We start from the raw sequence: 16508 nt of genomic DNA, 5'->3' as shown, positions 1-16508 counted from the left end.
TGCACCGTTGAAAGTAATTAGAAAAGTATGCCATTTCCTGCTAGAAATGTTGAAGACTATGATGTATAATATGGAGTTTCTGAAGTTATATTACAGCCTAAATATTGATATTGTTAGTGTTATCAGATCATACTGTATTGGCACTTCAAGGGTTTCCACCTAAGGTGGGAGTTTGACTGTAAACAGGAATGCACAAATCTCCTAACATTCCAGAATTGTGAAAATACTGTAATAAATACATTTCTGAAATTATACAAAACCATAGTAAAACTTAAAATATATCAAGATTTTAAAAATAAAAGGGAAGTCATGGCAGCAGATGTAAACTCACAGTCTACAAAAACTTGATTCAAATAACTTCAGTGTTTGAAAAACATTGTTTTTTTTTTAATTTTTATAAATTTTATTTTTATATTCCCCATACAATTGCAACCCCCTTATTTTGACCCCAATCCCTCCCCTCCCCGCCCCCACCCCCCAAAAAGTGTCTCTGGTTCTGGTTCATAGTTTTTGTTGATTTTGATTTTCACTTTCTTATAGTTATTCATTTTCCTGGTCCCTTATTTAAGTTTTCTAGATTCCTGCTATGAGTGAGACCATCTTGTATTTTTCTTTTTCTTTCTGGCTTATTTCGCTGAGCATGATCCCTTCCGGCGCCATCCATGTTGCTGCAAATTGCATGTGTTTATCTTTTTTAAATGCTGAGTAATATTCCATGGTGTATATGTACTACATCATCTTGATCCAGTCATCTATTTTTGGGCATTTGGGTTGTTTCTATAGCTTAGCTATTGTAAACAGTGATGCTATAAACATAGGGGTGCAGGTGCTCTTTGGAGTTGATGTTTCTGTGTCCTTTGGGTAAATACCTAGGAGTGGAATTTCTGGATCATATGGAAGCTCTATGTTTAGTAGGTCAAGAAATCTCCACACAGCTCTCCATAGTGGCTGGACCAGTTTGCACTCCCACCAGCAGTGCAGGAGAGTTCCTTTTTCTCCACAACCTCGCCAACATTTGTTGTTGCTAGTTTTTTTAATATGTGCCATTCTCACTGGTATAAGATGGAATCTCATGGTAGTTTTGATTTGCATGAAAAGCATTGTTTGTGTGAGAGCTCTTGCAAGGCATGCAGCCTAGAAACTTGCATAATTACACAGTCTGAATGGCAATCAACATAACTACATCCATCAGCCCAGAGGCACAAAATAATGGTCTTACTATGATAATTTGAAGAAATATCAATGCAACACATGTAACTATAGATAGATTCAAAAAGAAACAGACATTTTCTGGCAATAGTCTTCATATATATATATATATATATTCAGTTATTTTCTTTGTGTTGTAGTAAGAGTACTCAGTGCACATCCTGACATTTTATTCATGTCTTAATCCCCTGCTCCCCACAGACAAACCTACACACCCACTTCAACATATTGGGGCATATTGCAAATATAATGTGCACAAAGAATTGGGAATAAGTATTGAAAGGGAAGGATAAAGATGCAGGACCTATATTAATAAATATTGTCCATAGTTCTTTACTAATGATTATTATAGGTGGGAATATGGGTAAAACACACCTTAATTGAAGCAGTCACCTAGAAATTGTATGTTGGACACTAGCAGTTATGGTAAAACAAGGAGAGAGGCTGGTCAAACTTTGCTAGAAACTGACAGTTGGTGTAGGAACACCTACAATTCTCCCTTCATGAGTTGGATGAGAGCAAAAGAAAAGATATTTAAATGCCATCTTGGATGAAAAATTTCCAGAAAAGACAAGTCTAAATCTGTTTGAAAACGAATAAAGAGGGAAATCCAAATGCCTTGGACAACAAAGACACAAAGCCTATAAAATCGTGATAAAGAGAAAGAAGAAATACTATGCAGAAAAATGAAGAAAATCATCTTGGATGTATAAAATTTTTACTGTTAGATTAAAAAGACCATTTAAAGTATTTAAAAATGGGCATTTTTTTTCCTTTCTTGAAATATTTATTTTATTTTTTTACACTTTTTATTTTTTTATTTTTATTTTTTATATATATTTTTAATAAATTTTATTTTTATATTCCCCATACAATTGCAACCCCCTTATTTTGACCCCAATCCCTCCCCTCCCCGCCCCCCACCCTCATAGAGTGTCTCTGGTTCATAGTTGTTGATTTTGATTTTTACTTTCTTATAGTTATTCTTTTTCCTGGTCCCTTAATCATGCTCAGCGAAATAAACCAGAAAGAAAAAGAAAAATACCGGGTGGTCTCACTCATAGCAGGAATCTAGAAAAATGGGCATATTTTTATATAATCTGTGTAGGGTAAATGGTTTTCACGCTTTTCTGCCCTCCCACTATTAGGATTGCCCTGCCTGATGGGGCACCTGCAGTTGTTACATTGTTGTAAGCTGTGTTGTTTACCTCTGTGGGCCATGGGAGGAGTATTGAGATAGTCATCAAGAAAAGCAGAAGCAGAAGACTGGCAGGAGAGAGAAGGGGAGAAAGAAGGCCAGAGAAGCAGGGAGTGAAGACTTGCCTGGGGCTTGGAGGCCTACTGGCTTCCTAGCCCCTGGGCACCCCTGCTCTGCAATGCATGTAAAGCTCAATAAAAGCCTGAGAAAGCCACCTAGGGCTCCAGGACTCTCCTTTACCCGGTCCTCTAGTGTCATAGAAAACCTGCTCAGTGGCCATTCTGCCCCTACAATCTACAAAAAGAGGGGAGAAAATCTAAGGACAGAAATGAATGACATGGCCAAATTAGAAAATGAGAAGCTGGGATAACAGGATGTGATTATACATGACAAATGAATAAACATAGTTTAAATAGGAGAGTACAAACATGTTAAACATGTAAATATAGAATTAAAAAGTAAATATGTTATCTTTTGAATTAATAATTATTATAAATTAGTAATCAGCAAAGCTTAGAAAGCATTATAGAATCTAGTGCACAAAGATGAGGTAAAAGTGTTGAGAGAAAATTATTAAGAACAGAGAGTGAAGATTCAACGTAAGTTCCTTTGATGTTAGTAAAGCAGCTCATAATGACTGGACAACAAACAGTATTCAGAGTCATAAAGAAAATTATGTCTACAGCTTCCCTGGTAGCTTAGGGGTTAACTCTCAGTGCTACCACTGCAGCTGCCTGAGTTCTATGCCCAGCCAGAGAGCTACCCGCATGGTGCAGCAGACCTCTCCTGACCCGCCCACTGCTCCTCTCAGCAGTGCATTTCAGTCTGTCTGCCTGTTCTGTTCCCCACTTTGTCTCTGGTGAATCCTGTCACCCACCCCTCCCCCCACAACTCTGGCCTTTACCCCAATTCAACACAAAAATAAACAAATAAAATCTTTTTTTTTTTAAAAAGAAAATTAGGTCTAAATTTAGTATTGATGCATATATACAAGTGCATACAAAGAAAAAGTATATCAAGGTATTAGTTATATTAGGCATTTCAAAAATATTTAAACTTCAATAATGATCAAAAACCAAATTTAGTTCATATGTCAAAAGGAAGCAGCACATTACATGTTAAATAAAGTAAAAGAGAAATGAGAATGGTAAAAGACAAACAAGAATGGAGAGGAGGTAGGGGGAGGGGAGGGGAAGGGTAGAGGTACATATTAAAGGGTAGTAATACAGGGCCTCCCCAGTGGTGCAGCGGTTGAGCACTGGGCTGCGAAGCTACCCGCAGCCTCTGCAGCAGCGGTTCAATCCCTGGCAGCCAGGCGAGGGTCCTACATGGCGAGACAGACCTCTCCTGCCTCCCACTGCTCCCCTCAGCAGTGTACTTCTCATCACTCTGCCTGTTCTGCTCCCTGCTCTGGCTTTGGTGAATTCTCTCACCTCCCACACTTCTGACTGCACCCAGTGTATGTATAAGTAAATAAATAAATCTTTAAAAAAAAAAAAGGTATTCATACATATAAAATGTAGTTTTATATGTTGCAAAACCAAATTTCAAAAGAGTGGGGCAATTTGTTTTCACCTTTTAAAAGGCAATGATTTAAAATTCTCCATATCCTTGTGTGAAGCATTAGTGTTATTACTTTCATTCCTAAATAATATTTCAACTCATGAATATACAATAATTTATTTATTATGATATTGAAGGATGTTTTTGGTGGCCTCCTATGAATAATGCTGCTATGGATATTTTTGTATATGTCTTTGGAACAAATATCTGCACATTTCTCTGGTAATACCCAAGTGTGATTTCTGGATCACATGGTATTTTTAGGTTAACTTTTGCTACACAGCATAAGTATATTTGAACATATATGAATATTTGAACATATATGAATATTTGAACATATATGAATATTTATTACATAAAACATATTTATGCATATATAGTTCCATGAAACACACATATACACATGGATTGAATATATATCCATGGTGGTGAGATGGTAAGATTAACAACATGGAAGTTTTAACACATTTCTGGAATTTTATGACTACATAGTTATAATTAAATCATTATTTTATAAATTAAAATAAATAAAACAATTCTTATGACTATCTAAAATGTGATCAGAATCCACACCTAGGGGAAGATAGTTAAGTTTAGTACTTTTATTGTTTTGTGGTTTTGCTTTATCTTTAAAACTTGATAAATATAGAACTAATCTCAAGTCCAAAGAATCTTTAACTAAGGCCCTCTGAGATGTCAATTGAGGACACCCAATCAGGTTTAGATACTCAACTATGGAGACTCCTCAGAGGGTACAGAGATACTATATATAGGGGTAACCTGGTTGTTGTAGAGATCTTTATCGCTCAAAAGTCTCAGTCATGTCCAGGAATCTAGTCTTTGCTAACACTGAGGTGAGGCTGGCTTATTCCCAAGGACTAATGCTTTCCTAAAATGCAAAGTTTGTAGTACAAGAAATACAAGATGTGGTTGATTAGAAGCTCAGTATTTATTTTTGATTCCAAGTAGAATAGATGACCATTTGTAGACTAAAAAGAGAAAACAGCACTCCCCTAACTGTGTAACAAATTCAGAACTACCCTGTAATTCATTGAAGATAAGTCTAACAATAGAGAGTTCAGTGGGAGGAAAATGAAAGTTTTTGCCTTAATTAATGGATATGTGTACGCTTAATTACTTCCACTAAGAATGGTCTTTGTTATAAGTGGAAAGTAACTGAAGTCTGCACTTGAATTGTAGGAGGTATGAAAGGAATTCACAATTCAAGTGCAGACTTCAGTCCTTATTAGATGTCCTTATTAGACTTCAGTCCTTATTAGATGTCATGTTGTGTCATGTTGTGTCTATGTGAATAAACCAAATAATAGGAGTCTATCTCTCAGATGGGTTTTCTGCCACAAGTAGTTTCTCTCTGTAAAGAGGTCCTTAGCTGAAGAATGACTTTGTGTGTGTGTGTGTTTATGTGTGTGTGTGTGTCTATGCTTACCTATGACTGTATGTTCTTTTGCTCCCTTAATATACTATTAAAAATAAGCTTCCCCTTTACCAGCATGACTTGTTTAAACTAGCAATGCTAGTTTGTGCAATTATTCCTCACTATTAGAATGAGTGAGTTAGGACAAAAGATACAGGTTGATCAAACACATGACTACAAAGTCAATCTCGGATTAGAATTTTGGTTCTACCAGTTTTTAATTTTTGTGTACTTAGACATGTTATTGAATTGCACTGCACATAAATGTCCTCATATAAAATAGATATAATAACAGTGCATGGCATTATTATAAGTTTGAATGTAGGAATCAATTCCCATTGAAATATTAGCTCCATGAGTGGAGAGGATTTTGTCTGTTTGATTCGCTAACACGTCCCGAGAAACTAGAGTGATACTAGGCATGCAGAAAACAATCAATAGGTGTCTGTCACAAATTTCCTATGTTATAGCAAATATTCTCACAATTATTGGACATTATAATAGATAACATGTGATTACCTACTAGATGCCAAGAAGTACTTGAAAGATTAATTCTTACTTGATTACTCAAGCACCTATACAATATGTACCATTATTATACCATTTTAAAAGCTCATAAAAATTGTCCAAAGAAAGGTTTGAGACTTGCTGAAGTTCATATAGCCAGTTAGTATGGCCAACTTGTGAAGTCTTAAGTGTTCACGTCTTTTACCTGAGCATGCAATAAAACTGTTCATATTTTCAGAGAGCAGACACTCTCTATTGTCTAGTTTTCCTTCTTTTGTAGCTATTCTTAGTTTAAAAATAGTTCTTTCAATAGCGAAGCTTAAGGGCAGTTTTGAGACTCATCCGGTAGAAAGAGTGTAAAGAGAATTACTTTACTGAAGAGGAGGAAAATAACTGACTGAGTTTATATCTCTGTTTAATGATTTAAAATGTAGGAATCTATTCATTACATTATGTGCATTCTGAAAAGCCTGAGATTTCTATGGTGGGTGATCAGTTTTAGTTTAAAACTCAGATGTCCAGAGGCAGATGGTCTCCCTTTAATGAGATTCCAATATCTGATTCTTTTCTTTTCAGTCTTGTGACTCTAGTGCTATCTGGCTCCTGCAGAAGGAAGCAGACATCAGGGATTTTGTTTGATGAGAAATTTCTGCATTGCATTTGAGGTTGAAATTTTAGATTTTCTGTCTAAAATGTAAGAATATGTTTTAATCTCTTGGAGGTCTGAGTAGCTAACATTTGTTTTCTAAATTTCACTTTTCAGTCACCCAACATAAAACTTTCAAAATCTCATACAACCTTTCCCATTCCAAAGTACACGATGATATTTGAATTACAGGATAACTGAGAGGTGTCATTAGATTTTACATTAATCAAGGTAAATTGGATCTCATTGGATGCTTTATATTGTGGTAGGAAATCATAACAATACTAATAACAACAGTAGTATTACTGCTGACATTTACAGGGCATGCATTAGTTACCATGCATAGTTTTAGTATGTTTTGTAAATCACCTTATTGAATATTCCTGACAACTTTCTGAGGTTGGCACAAATATTGTCTTCATTATATAGTAAGAAAACTGAGGCATAAACTGGCTAAATATCTTGTTAATATCACATACTAGATAAGAACCAGAGCTGGATGGAAACTGCTGCTAGACAATGTGATTCTAGTGGAACTTAATCAACGTTTCTCATTCCAATTTTTTTTGCATTACATTCTCTACTTAAATGTGAATTATTCTCTTGTTCAGAAAACCATCACTTCTAAAGAATGTGAAATGCTCCCTGCCTGGCAGCCATCATGTCTGGGGCCAACAGCTCCAGCCTGACACCCACATTCTTCATCTTGAATGGGATCCCTGGGCTGGAGGCCGCACATGTCTGGATCTCCCTGCCATTCTGCTTCATGTACATCATCGCTGTTGTGGGCAACTGTGGGCTCATCTACCTCATCATCCATGAGGAGGCCCTGCACCGGCCCATGTACTACTTCCTGGCCCTGCTCTCCTTCACTGACATCACCCTGTGCACCACCACTGTCCCCAACATGCTGTGCATATTCTGGTTCAACCTCAAGGAGATTGACTTTCATGCCTGCCTGGCCCAGATGTTTTTTGTCCACACTCTGACAGGCATGGAGTCTGGGGTGCTCATGCTCATGGCCCTGGACCGCTACGTGGCCATCTGCTACCCTCTGCGCTACTCCACCATACTGACCAGCCCTGTCATCACCAAGGCTGGTCTTGCCACTTTCCTGAGGGGTGTGATGCTCATCATCCCCTTCACCTTCCTCACCAAGCGCCTGCCCTATTGCCGGGGCAACTTCATTCCTCACACCTACTGCGACCACATGTCTGTGGCCAAGGTGTCCTGTGGCAATTTCAAGGCCAATGCCATCTATGGTCTCTTGACAGCCCTCCTGATTGGGGGCTTTGACATCTTCTGCATTTCTGTGTCTTACACTATGATCTTGAGAGCTGTGGTGAGCCTGTCATCGGCAGATGCCCGTCACAAAGCCTTCAGCACCTGCACATCTCATATCTGTGCCATTGTCATCACTTACATCCCAGCTTTTTTCACTTTTTTCACCCATCGATTTGGAGAGCACAGTATCCCCCACCACATACACATCATTGTGGCCAACCTGTATCTGCTACTACCCCCCCACAATGAACCCAATTGTTTATGGTGTCAAGACCAAACAGATTCGGGAAAGTGTGATCAGATTTTTACTTGGAGACAAGATTATCATTACCCAAGACAAATAGATCATAAAGTGGAGATATCACTTGGAGAGAAGGAAATAGTTTTTTAAAAGTAGTGCAGAGAAATTTGCAAAACATACGAGTAAAATGTTGTTGCAAACAGGATTCCCTTTAATGTGTAGATGTTCTGAGGCCATTGCGTGTATATATTATGAAATGTTTTCTCCATGTAAAAGTCTGCCAAGGAAAAGAATGCAGAATAAAGAAGTAACATACCCATTCCTTATAGATTTTATGTTTTACATAGTGGCTTATATACTCATATGTCTAATAAGAGCAAACAGGAACAAAATGAGGTCCTGTTGTCCATGGATGCCTGATGTGTAAGAAGAGATTGTGATGATGTGAAGCAAGAACACAAGACATCTTCTCTAAAAATGGCAAATTCGACTCAAATCAAGCACATTGTCACCATGGGGTTATGTCACAATAACCGTGGGCCCACTGTCACAATATTTTCCAATTTTTTTTTTAAAGATTTATTTATTTATGCAAGCACTGGGTACAGTCAGAAGTGCAGGACGGTGAGAGAATTCACCAGAGCAGGGAACAGAACAGGCAGATGGGCTGAAATACACTGCTGAGGGGAGCAGTGGGCGGCAGGAGAGGTCTGCGGGCCATGGAGACCCTCACCCAGTGGTCAGGGATCGAACCAGCGCTGCAGAGGCTGCGGGCAGCTTTGCAGCCCAGCGCTCAACAGCTGCGCCACCAGGGGAGGCCCATTTCCCAATATTTTTTAAGGCAAGTTGGATTTAGATGTTTTGTGAAATCTCCCAATTTAAATTACTGACTACATAGGTTTTTTTTAAATATTAGATTCTACATTTCATTTAATACATTTCATCAATTTATATTCTCCATTTAAATTGAAACTAAAAATGTAATTGTGAAATTATCAATTAAATGGGCAAAAGCATTGACTAAATCGCTAACATGTTCCATAATTCATTCACTCATTTATTCACTCATTATTATTGAGACAGTGATTTAGGTCATATTATTGGTCATACTTTGGGTTTAATGAACAACGGTTGAATGTGATAGCCTCTGTCCTCAGATAACTTATAATATAAACTTGGCCAGAGAAACATAAGAGAAAACATAAATGGATATAAAAGGAGGTAATTTTAAAAATAAAGCAGTATGGCGAGAGGAAAAAAACAAATAAGACAGAGTTGGGGAGACATGAGCTTTGAATTCAGTTCCAGACTTTAAGTTTTTGTGCCTTTTAAATTTCTAGCCACTAGTTTTTGGCAGACTCATCTCTTTAAACTTCAGCGTTCATACCTTTTCATCAAAGGTGGGAAAGAAAACTGACCACAAATATTTATTTGGCTGATTAAATGTAAAGAAAGCACTTAGCATCAGTTCTGATATATGCACCCACTTAATAAGTTGGAGTTGACATCATTGCCATGACCTCTAAGCTTCAACTTAGATTAATTCTGAACATCATAGTTTAAGGGGAAATCTTTTTAATCATACAGACAATAAAAAGTAGGTTTAAAATGAGATTTTATTGAGTTCTACAAACATGCCAGCAATGTCAGTCAACAAGTTTTTCTAGACACCTTCTATGTGACTGACTCCTTCTGATACATTCAAAAATATAAATGAATGCAAAAACACGAATGAATTTCTAATTAAATAGAGGTTATAAAATGCAAGGGACTCATTGTTACAAAATGATACCAAAGTAATTTTACAAAATATTATTGCAAAATTCATGATAACCGATTCATTATCAATAGCTATCAAAGTATGAAGTAAAGATTTCACAGAAAGGTAGCATATAACTCTTGAATTTTTTAAAGATTTATTTATTTTTTGAAGATTATTTATGCATATAAGAACTGGGGTATAGGCCAGATGTCAGGGGCTTGAGAAGATTCACCAGAGACAGAGTGTGGAGCAGAACAGGTGGATCTACTAAAATAAACTGCTAAGGGGAGCAGCAGGCAAGTCAGTAGAGGTCTACTGAGCCATGGTAGCTCCCTGGCCCGGGATCAAACCCAGGCCGTGGCTGCCAATAGCGTGATAGCTCTGTCTTTAACCGCTGAGCCACCAGAGAGGCCCCAACTTTTGAATTATTAAGAGAAAAGCAAATGGGAATTATTTGGTGAAAATGAAACAATTCCATAAAATATTAAGGCAAACAGAAGAAAGTTTGCGCCTACAAATGTTTTTGGATAATTGGAGGGTAAGAGAGAAGGGAAGAACAAGGGACGTGGCTGGAAAGACAACTAGAGGCCAGGTCCTGAGCTGGGAGCATTGGTGTGACCCCAGTAATATTCAGCATGGCTCTTGCTTTTGAGCCATATGGTGCCAATTACCATTGCCCCTAAAACAGGCCCTCTGTCGCTTTCTTAGACTGCTCACATCTCCAGCATAATCTCTGTCTCTTAAGTCCTATCTCCCCCAACTTTTCCCTCCCTTTTCTTCTTTCTTTCACAGAAACCCCATTTTCTTAATTTTCACTCACTTCTTCGGTATCTACTCTAGATTCCTTATGTCTTCCTCCATAGTTGCTTTCTTTCAAAAGGTAGTTTTTCCCCCACAGAAAATGGTTTTCAAGAAAATAATAACAACCACAAAAATAATAACAAACAGGAGTAGTGTCCACTTTCCAGTTACTTCCTCATGTATATTCACTGGATCTTAAAAACGACTGTGAGTATGATACTATTTTCTGCTGGGTTTGTATACTGAACCACATACTTCACCACAGAGACGTTAATTACTCAATAAAAGTTACAAAGTCAGCAAATGACAGAGGCTGATTTAAACCTAGGTTATCTGGTTCCCTAGTCTTTGATCTTGTACTCCTTAAACTACTTTTATTTCTCCTTGAACTACTTTTCTATAAGGTTAAAAACTCAAGAGTTTGAAGCATAGTCTTTATCACTGGGATGGTGAAGATTTCCCTGATGATGAGCTGCACTAGTTCAAATTATTTTTTTTAACAAAACTCCTTATAAAAATACACAAGCATAGCATCAAGTTCTTAAAGGAACCACACATTATTTCACAAGTTCACAGTTACATGACAAACTTTATTACTTTTCTAATTAATCCTAACAGATGACTATTACCAAGAGCCTGAAGATAAATTTTAGCAGCCAAACAGTCCATACTGTATCTTCTGGATTTGCTTCTACTATGGATGTGATGTCAATTCTTTGTGCAAGTGTGACTGTATCTGAGGTCCACCCTATCCACCATATTTTAAAATGTATTCTAGTACTCTCAATTTTCATGGTCCTGCTTTCATTTTTATAGCATGTATTTCTTTCTATTTTACAGTAAATTTTACCTTTATTATGTTTACTGCTTATTGAATGCCCTTCACAACCCTTACACTTTAGGATTTTAGCATTATGAGCACAGAACGAATCTTTTTTTTAATGGAAAATTTTAATTTGAGAATTGAAATAGCAAACCAGAGAGCAGTATTAGTGGTTTTAAAACCAGGCATGTTAGGTTTCTTCTGCCTCCAGTTCCATTGCTTTTTAATGTATTGAAAGTTTCTACTATTGTATTTAAGAGTATAAAAAGTGGTGATAGTGGCTTACAACATCATATCAGTTTCAGGGATACATTATTAAAAATTAACATTTGTATACATTAAATTATGGAAAGTATTTTTTTATATTAAAGTAACATTGGTTTGTATTGTTGTTTGTATTTTGGAATTATAGGGTCCACCCCCCTTCCCAGGCTATTACCATAGTGCACCCACCACCAGAGCATGCACAGTCACTACCATACATCACTGGGCTCCTTCCCCACTCTGTCATAGAACAAATATTTACCTGATTTTTTTCTGGTGTGTGTTAAACTCTGAGATGAATGTCTATCACTTGGTTGGTGCAATGAAAACCTATCACCAGGAACCCAAGTTAAGCAAGGTGAGAAAGAAATTGCCACCTCAAAGTGGAAAAAGATAAATGCCAACTAAGCAAAGAGTGAAAAAGATCCATATCTGACTAATGTTTACATTTGAACTGTTAATCCTTATAGCCCTTATTTTATTTCATTACACACTATGAATGTTTTTTATGTTAATCAGTATACTTCTGACTCATAATTGTTTTAATTTTTGCAATTAAATTTTGGAGGAAATGAAATTAAATTTTGTAATTAAAATTTTAATTTAATTTTGTAGGGGATGGAAAAAGTTTTCCTCAACTCTCTATTAGTGATTTTAAATGTATCTCCCTTATAACTAGAAGTAGAACATCCTTTTGAAATTTACTAGAAATCCATGTAAACTTCTTTTGCAAAATCCCTATGTAAGCCAGTCCTTCTATGTGGTGATGTTCCTTTTTCTTACCAATTTACAGGAGTCCTCTCTTTAATTCATAATCAAGTCATTTGGTCCACCTAGTCTCTCTGTTAATGGTATATTTGATGAAAACAGTTCATAATTTTAATGTGAGTGTTTGATAAATTTCCAATATTGTTTGCATGAATACGTTTGTACTTGAGTGTTATTTTAAAATCCTTCCTTATTCCGAGGTTGTAAAGAATGTGTATTGTTTTTCTCCTCAAATTTACACCAAAGATACACTTGGGAAATTTTTTTTGTATTAAGGAAGACAAATTTCAAGAATCATTACTCCAATTTCCCTAGGTGTCTAGAACCAAAATACATATAAAATTGGTTACAAAAAATTGCCTAATTCACAGTTTACTTACATCAAAAGTCAATTGTTAAGAGTAATGACATCAAAGAATTTACTTAATAAGTAGGCGTGTTAATGTAAGTAAATTATTTAAGATAGTATAGGTTGAGTTCATGTTATTATTATTAGTTCAAGAACCCTGTCACCAAAATTATGTATTATTCTTAAAAACAAACTTCATTCTGTTGCTTTCATATTTACTCTGGTGATTCAGAAACTGGTACAAAAACTCCCTGACCTAATAATCTACCTCCCACTAACACCTGGATTTTCAGATGAATCATTTAACCATCCTAAGACTCAAACCTTCATCTAAAAACTTGGGAGTATAGTGACTTTATGGAGCTACCTTGATCAAACAATACAAATATAATCTCCTGGCAAGAACTAACCCTTGAAAACTGACTGCGGAATGCAATGCGGGCAACCAGAGAAGGGGAGCAGGGGGAGGGGAGGGATGAGAAAAAAGAGCAGGAGAATGCAAGGGCCCATGGGGCTGGACTATGGGTTCTGTGGTGGTGGGCGCAGTGTGGCAACATTGCTGAAGGGGTCATCCTACACTTCTATAAAGAAAACAACAATGTAACCCAATATTAACCTAATATTAAATATTTTTAAAATATTAAAAAACAAATATAAAGTTTTTGTAAATGATGCAATCTTTACAAATGATATCATCATCAATAAAATTACCTTTAAATTCAAAAGATTATATAGAAAGAAATGTCATTACTGCTAATATTCACCTCTGCTCCCTGCATTCAATACTTATAGATTATACACCCCTTCTAATGAGCATATGAGAAAATAAGAACTGGAAGATTTTTTAAAGAAAACGAAAATGTAGTCCAATATTAACCCAATATTAAATATTTTAAAAATATTAACAAACAAATATAAAGTTTTTAGAAATGATCAATCCTCACAAATTATAATGTCATCATCAATAAAATTATTACCCTTAAATTCAGAACTTTATATATAAAGAAATGTCATTAGTTAATATTCACCTCTGCTCCATGCATTCAATATTTATAGATTATACACCCCTTCTATTGAGCATATAAGAAAATAAGAACTGGAAGACTTTCTAAACTACCAACAGTTAACCATCTTTTTTTTAAAAAATCCTCAAAACTCGCTCCCTAATCTGTTTTGTCCTGACTCCATAGATTACAGGATTGAGGGCTGGTGGAACAACCACGTATAAATTAGCTAAGAGGATATGTATGTACTGAGGAACATTGTGTCCAAAACGGTGTGTCAAGAAAGAGAAAAAGGCTGGTGTAAAAAAGGCTAAGATCACACCAATGTGGGAGCCACAGGTGTTGAGGGCTTTGAACCGGGCCTCCCAGGAGGGCAGGCAAAAGACAGCGTAGAGAATCCTGACATAGGAAAGAAAAATAAGGAGCACATCTAGTAATAAGAGAGAAATGTTACCAAGGCCAAACAGAATATTCATCCTGATGCTGGCACAGGCCAGACGGGCAATGCCCATGTGCTCACAGTAGGTATGAGGGATGACATGATGCCCACAGAAGGGCAGCCTCAGGAGTAGAAACACCAGTGGGACCACCATGTACAAGCTCCGCAGAATGGCCACTCCTGCAATGACACTGATCATCTTGCTGCTGAGGATCACCGTGTATCGAAGAGGTTTACAAATGGCAATGTAACGGTCAAAGGCCATGGCCACCAACACAATGCTCTCCATGGCAGTTAAGAAATGGATGAAGAACATCTGGGAAAGACAGCTTTCAAACCAAATATCCCTTAAGTTGAACCAGAAGATGCCCAGCATTTTGGGGATGGTGGCTGTGGATAAGCCCAAGTCAATAGAGTCCAACATGGCCAGGAAGTAGTACATGGGCTCGTGGAGACTACGTTCAGTCTGGATGACGAACAAGACAAGACTATTGCCCAGGAGTGCAACAACATACACAAAGAAAAAGGGGAATCCAATCCAGACATGCATACCTTCCAGGCCTGGGATACCCAAGAGGAGGAATGAAGAAGGATGGAACTGGGTTTCGTTAGGTGAAGACATTCTTTCTGCCACAGTCAGCTGTTGTGGGGAGCGGTGACTACTGCCTTCCCATCAGTGACACTTGCTCCATTTCTCTTTGTTCAGATTCCTGGTAAAATGCACATTAACGCTTTAAACTTCCTTGGTCTTATTTAAACACAGAAGTTTAATAGTGATTGTAGCCCATGTTATTATATTATGTTCTTCAAAATTGCTAGGAGACTAATTCTAATTTTTTTTAAGATTTTTAAATTTTTTTTATTTATGCATACAAGAACTGGGGTACAGGCCAGAGGTGTGGGGGGTGAGACGATTCCCCAGAGACAGAGTGGGGAAGAGAACAGGCAGATTGACTGAAACACACTGCTGAGGGGATCAGAGGGTGAGGCAGGAGAGGTCTGCTGGCCATGTGTGTAGCTCCCTGGCTGGGGATCGAACTTGTGCTGCAGATGCTGCCAATAGCTTCATAGGTTGTGTCTTAACCCCTTGTGCCACCAGGGAGGACCTCTAAATTTTTTCACTACAACAAAGAACTGATTATTATATAATAAGATGAAAATGGTAGCTAACATGTAGTGGTAATCATATTGCAATATCTCATAAAGAACATACAAGGTGACCTGTTAGCACATAAAAATGCCCATCCTCTTAATCTTTTGGTTTTTTGGTCACTCTTGGGAATACACATAGGAGAAATTTAGAGCATAAAATATGAGTGCATCCAAAAGAATTAACTTACCCTCTTATTTTTGTGGATTTTTTAAGAAGGCTTGAAAACTGACATTATCTTACATCTGAGACATCATTTCCAAGTATGTAAACATTGCTCAGAGCACCTAATCACCTAATCGGCACTCAATGTAACTGCTTATTATATAAACCTATATTCATGAATCTTACAATTTCTACTGGGTTCAGAAATAACTCTATTGGTTTTTCATTTGACTCTCTAACTTGATACGCGGGGTTCTATCTACCCCTGCAGCAGCTTTGTCTTCAATGTGGCATCTTCTTACTGTACCATTAGCCACTAACCTCCACCACACCCCAAACAGCACACTCCATTTCCTAGAACTGATCTTCATAAGGATAAGAGTTAATGTCCACCTTCTCATTCTCGCCTAATCTTGCAGCTTCATGATCATCCTGCCACCACACAACCTTATTCTGTTTCTCAGATGCTTCATCATTCTAGTCCTGGGTCTTGTTTTCGTAAGATCTATGCTTCATGGCCATGCTTCCTAATCCATTTATTCACAAATTCATTAACTCAAGAACATTTATTGATCATTTTTACTATACCTGATATATTCTAAAAAAAATAAAGTTGGTCCTTACCCACTTGCCATTCTCATCTGTATAATAAGGTCAGAAACAATCGTTAAATTGATACAGGGTAGATAAGTGCTACTCCTGCCACGTTAGACTTGACCCTAGTTAGTTTTTCATGTGACATCTTGTACAAGTATAGTATTGTACTTGTGGGTAAAAGTGTCAACCCAGGAGTCTGTGGCTGTCGGTGTGCATTCTCTCTCCATCTGTTTTCACATTTTTATTTTTCCTCCATCTCCATACTCTCTTGTCCTAGCTCTCTGCTCGTGCCTCTTGCTACTT

The 16508-nt window shown here is 37.2% G+C and overlaps 2 protein-coding genes across 2 annotated transcripts; one reads left to right on the top strand and one right to left on the bottom strand.

The window, feature by feature from the left end:
* Positions 1 to 7219: 7219 nt before the first annotated feature.
* LOC311182150 (olfactory receptor 52N2-like) lies at positions 7220 to 8186 on the top strand (the record flags this gene model as incomplete). The annotated part of the gene is given in 2 exon segments (XM_084250748.1): positions 7220 to 8077; positions 8079 to 8186. Coding segments are annotated over 2 exon segments (966 nt in total).
* Positions 8187 to 13988: 5802 nt separating this feature from the next.
* Positions 13989 to 15007, bottom strand: LOC311182548 (olfactory receptor 52E8; the record flags this gene model as incomplete). Its single annotated transcript, XM_084251418.1, has 1 exon — positions 13989 to 15007. Exon 1 carries the CDS (start codon positions 14913 to 14915, stop codon positions 13989 to 13991), a length of 927 nt encoding a protein of 308 aa, XP_084107544.1. The 5' UTR covers positions 14916 to 15007.
* Positions 15008 to 16508: the final 1501 nt, after the last annotated feature.

This window comes from Talpa europaea (assembly GCF_964194135.1).
Source record: "Talpa europaea genome assembly, chromosome: 1".
Classification (NCBI taxonomy): domain Eukaryota; kingdom Metazoa; phylum Chordata; class Mammalia; order Eulipotyphla; family Talpidae; genus Talpa; species Talpa europaea.
The sequence above is the reverse complement of the archived record's forward strand: the minus strand, read 5'-3'. Positions and strand labels throughout refer to the sequence as shown.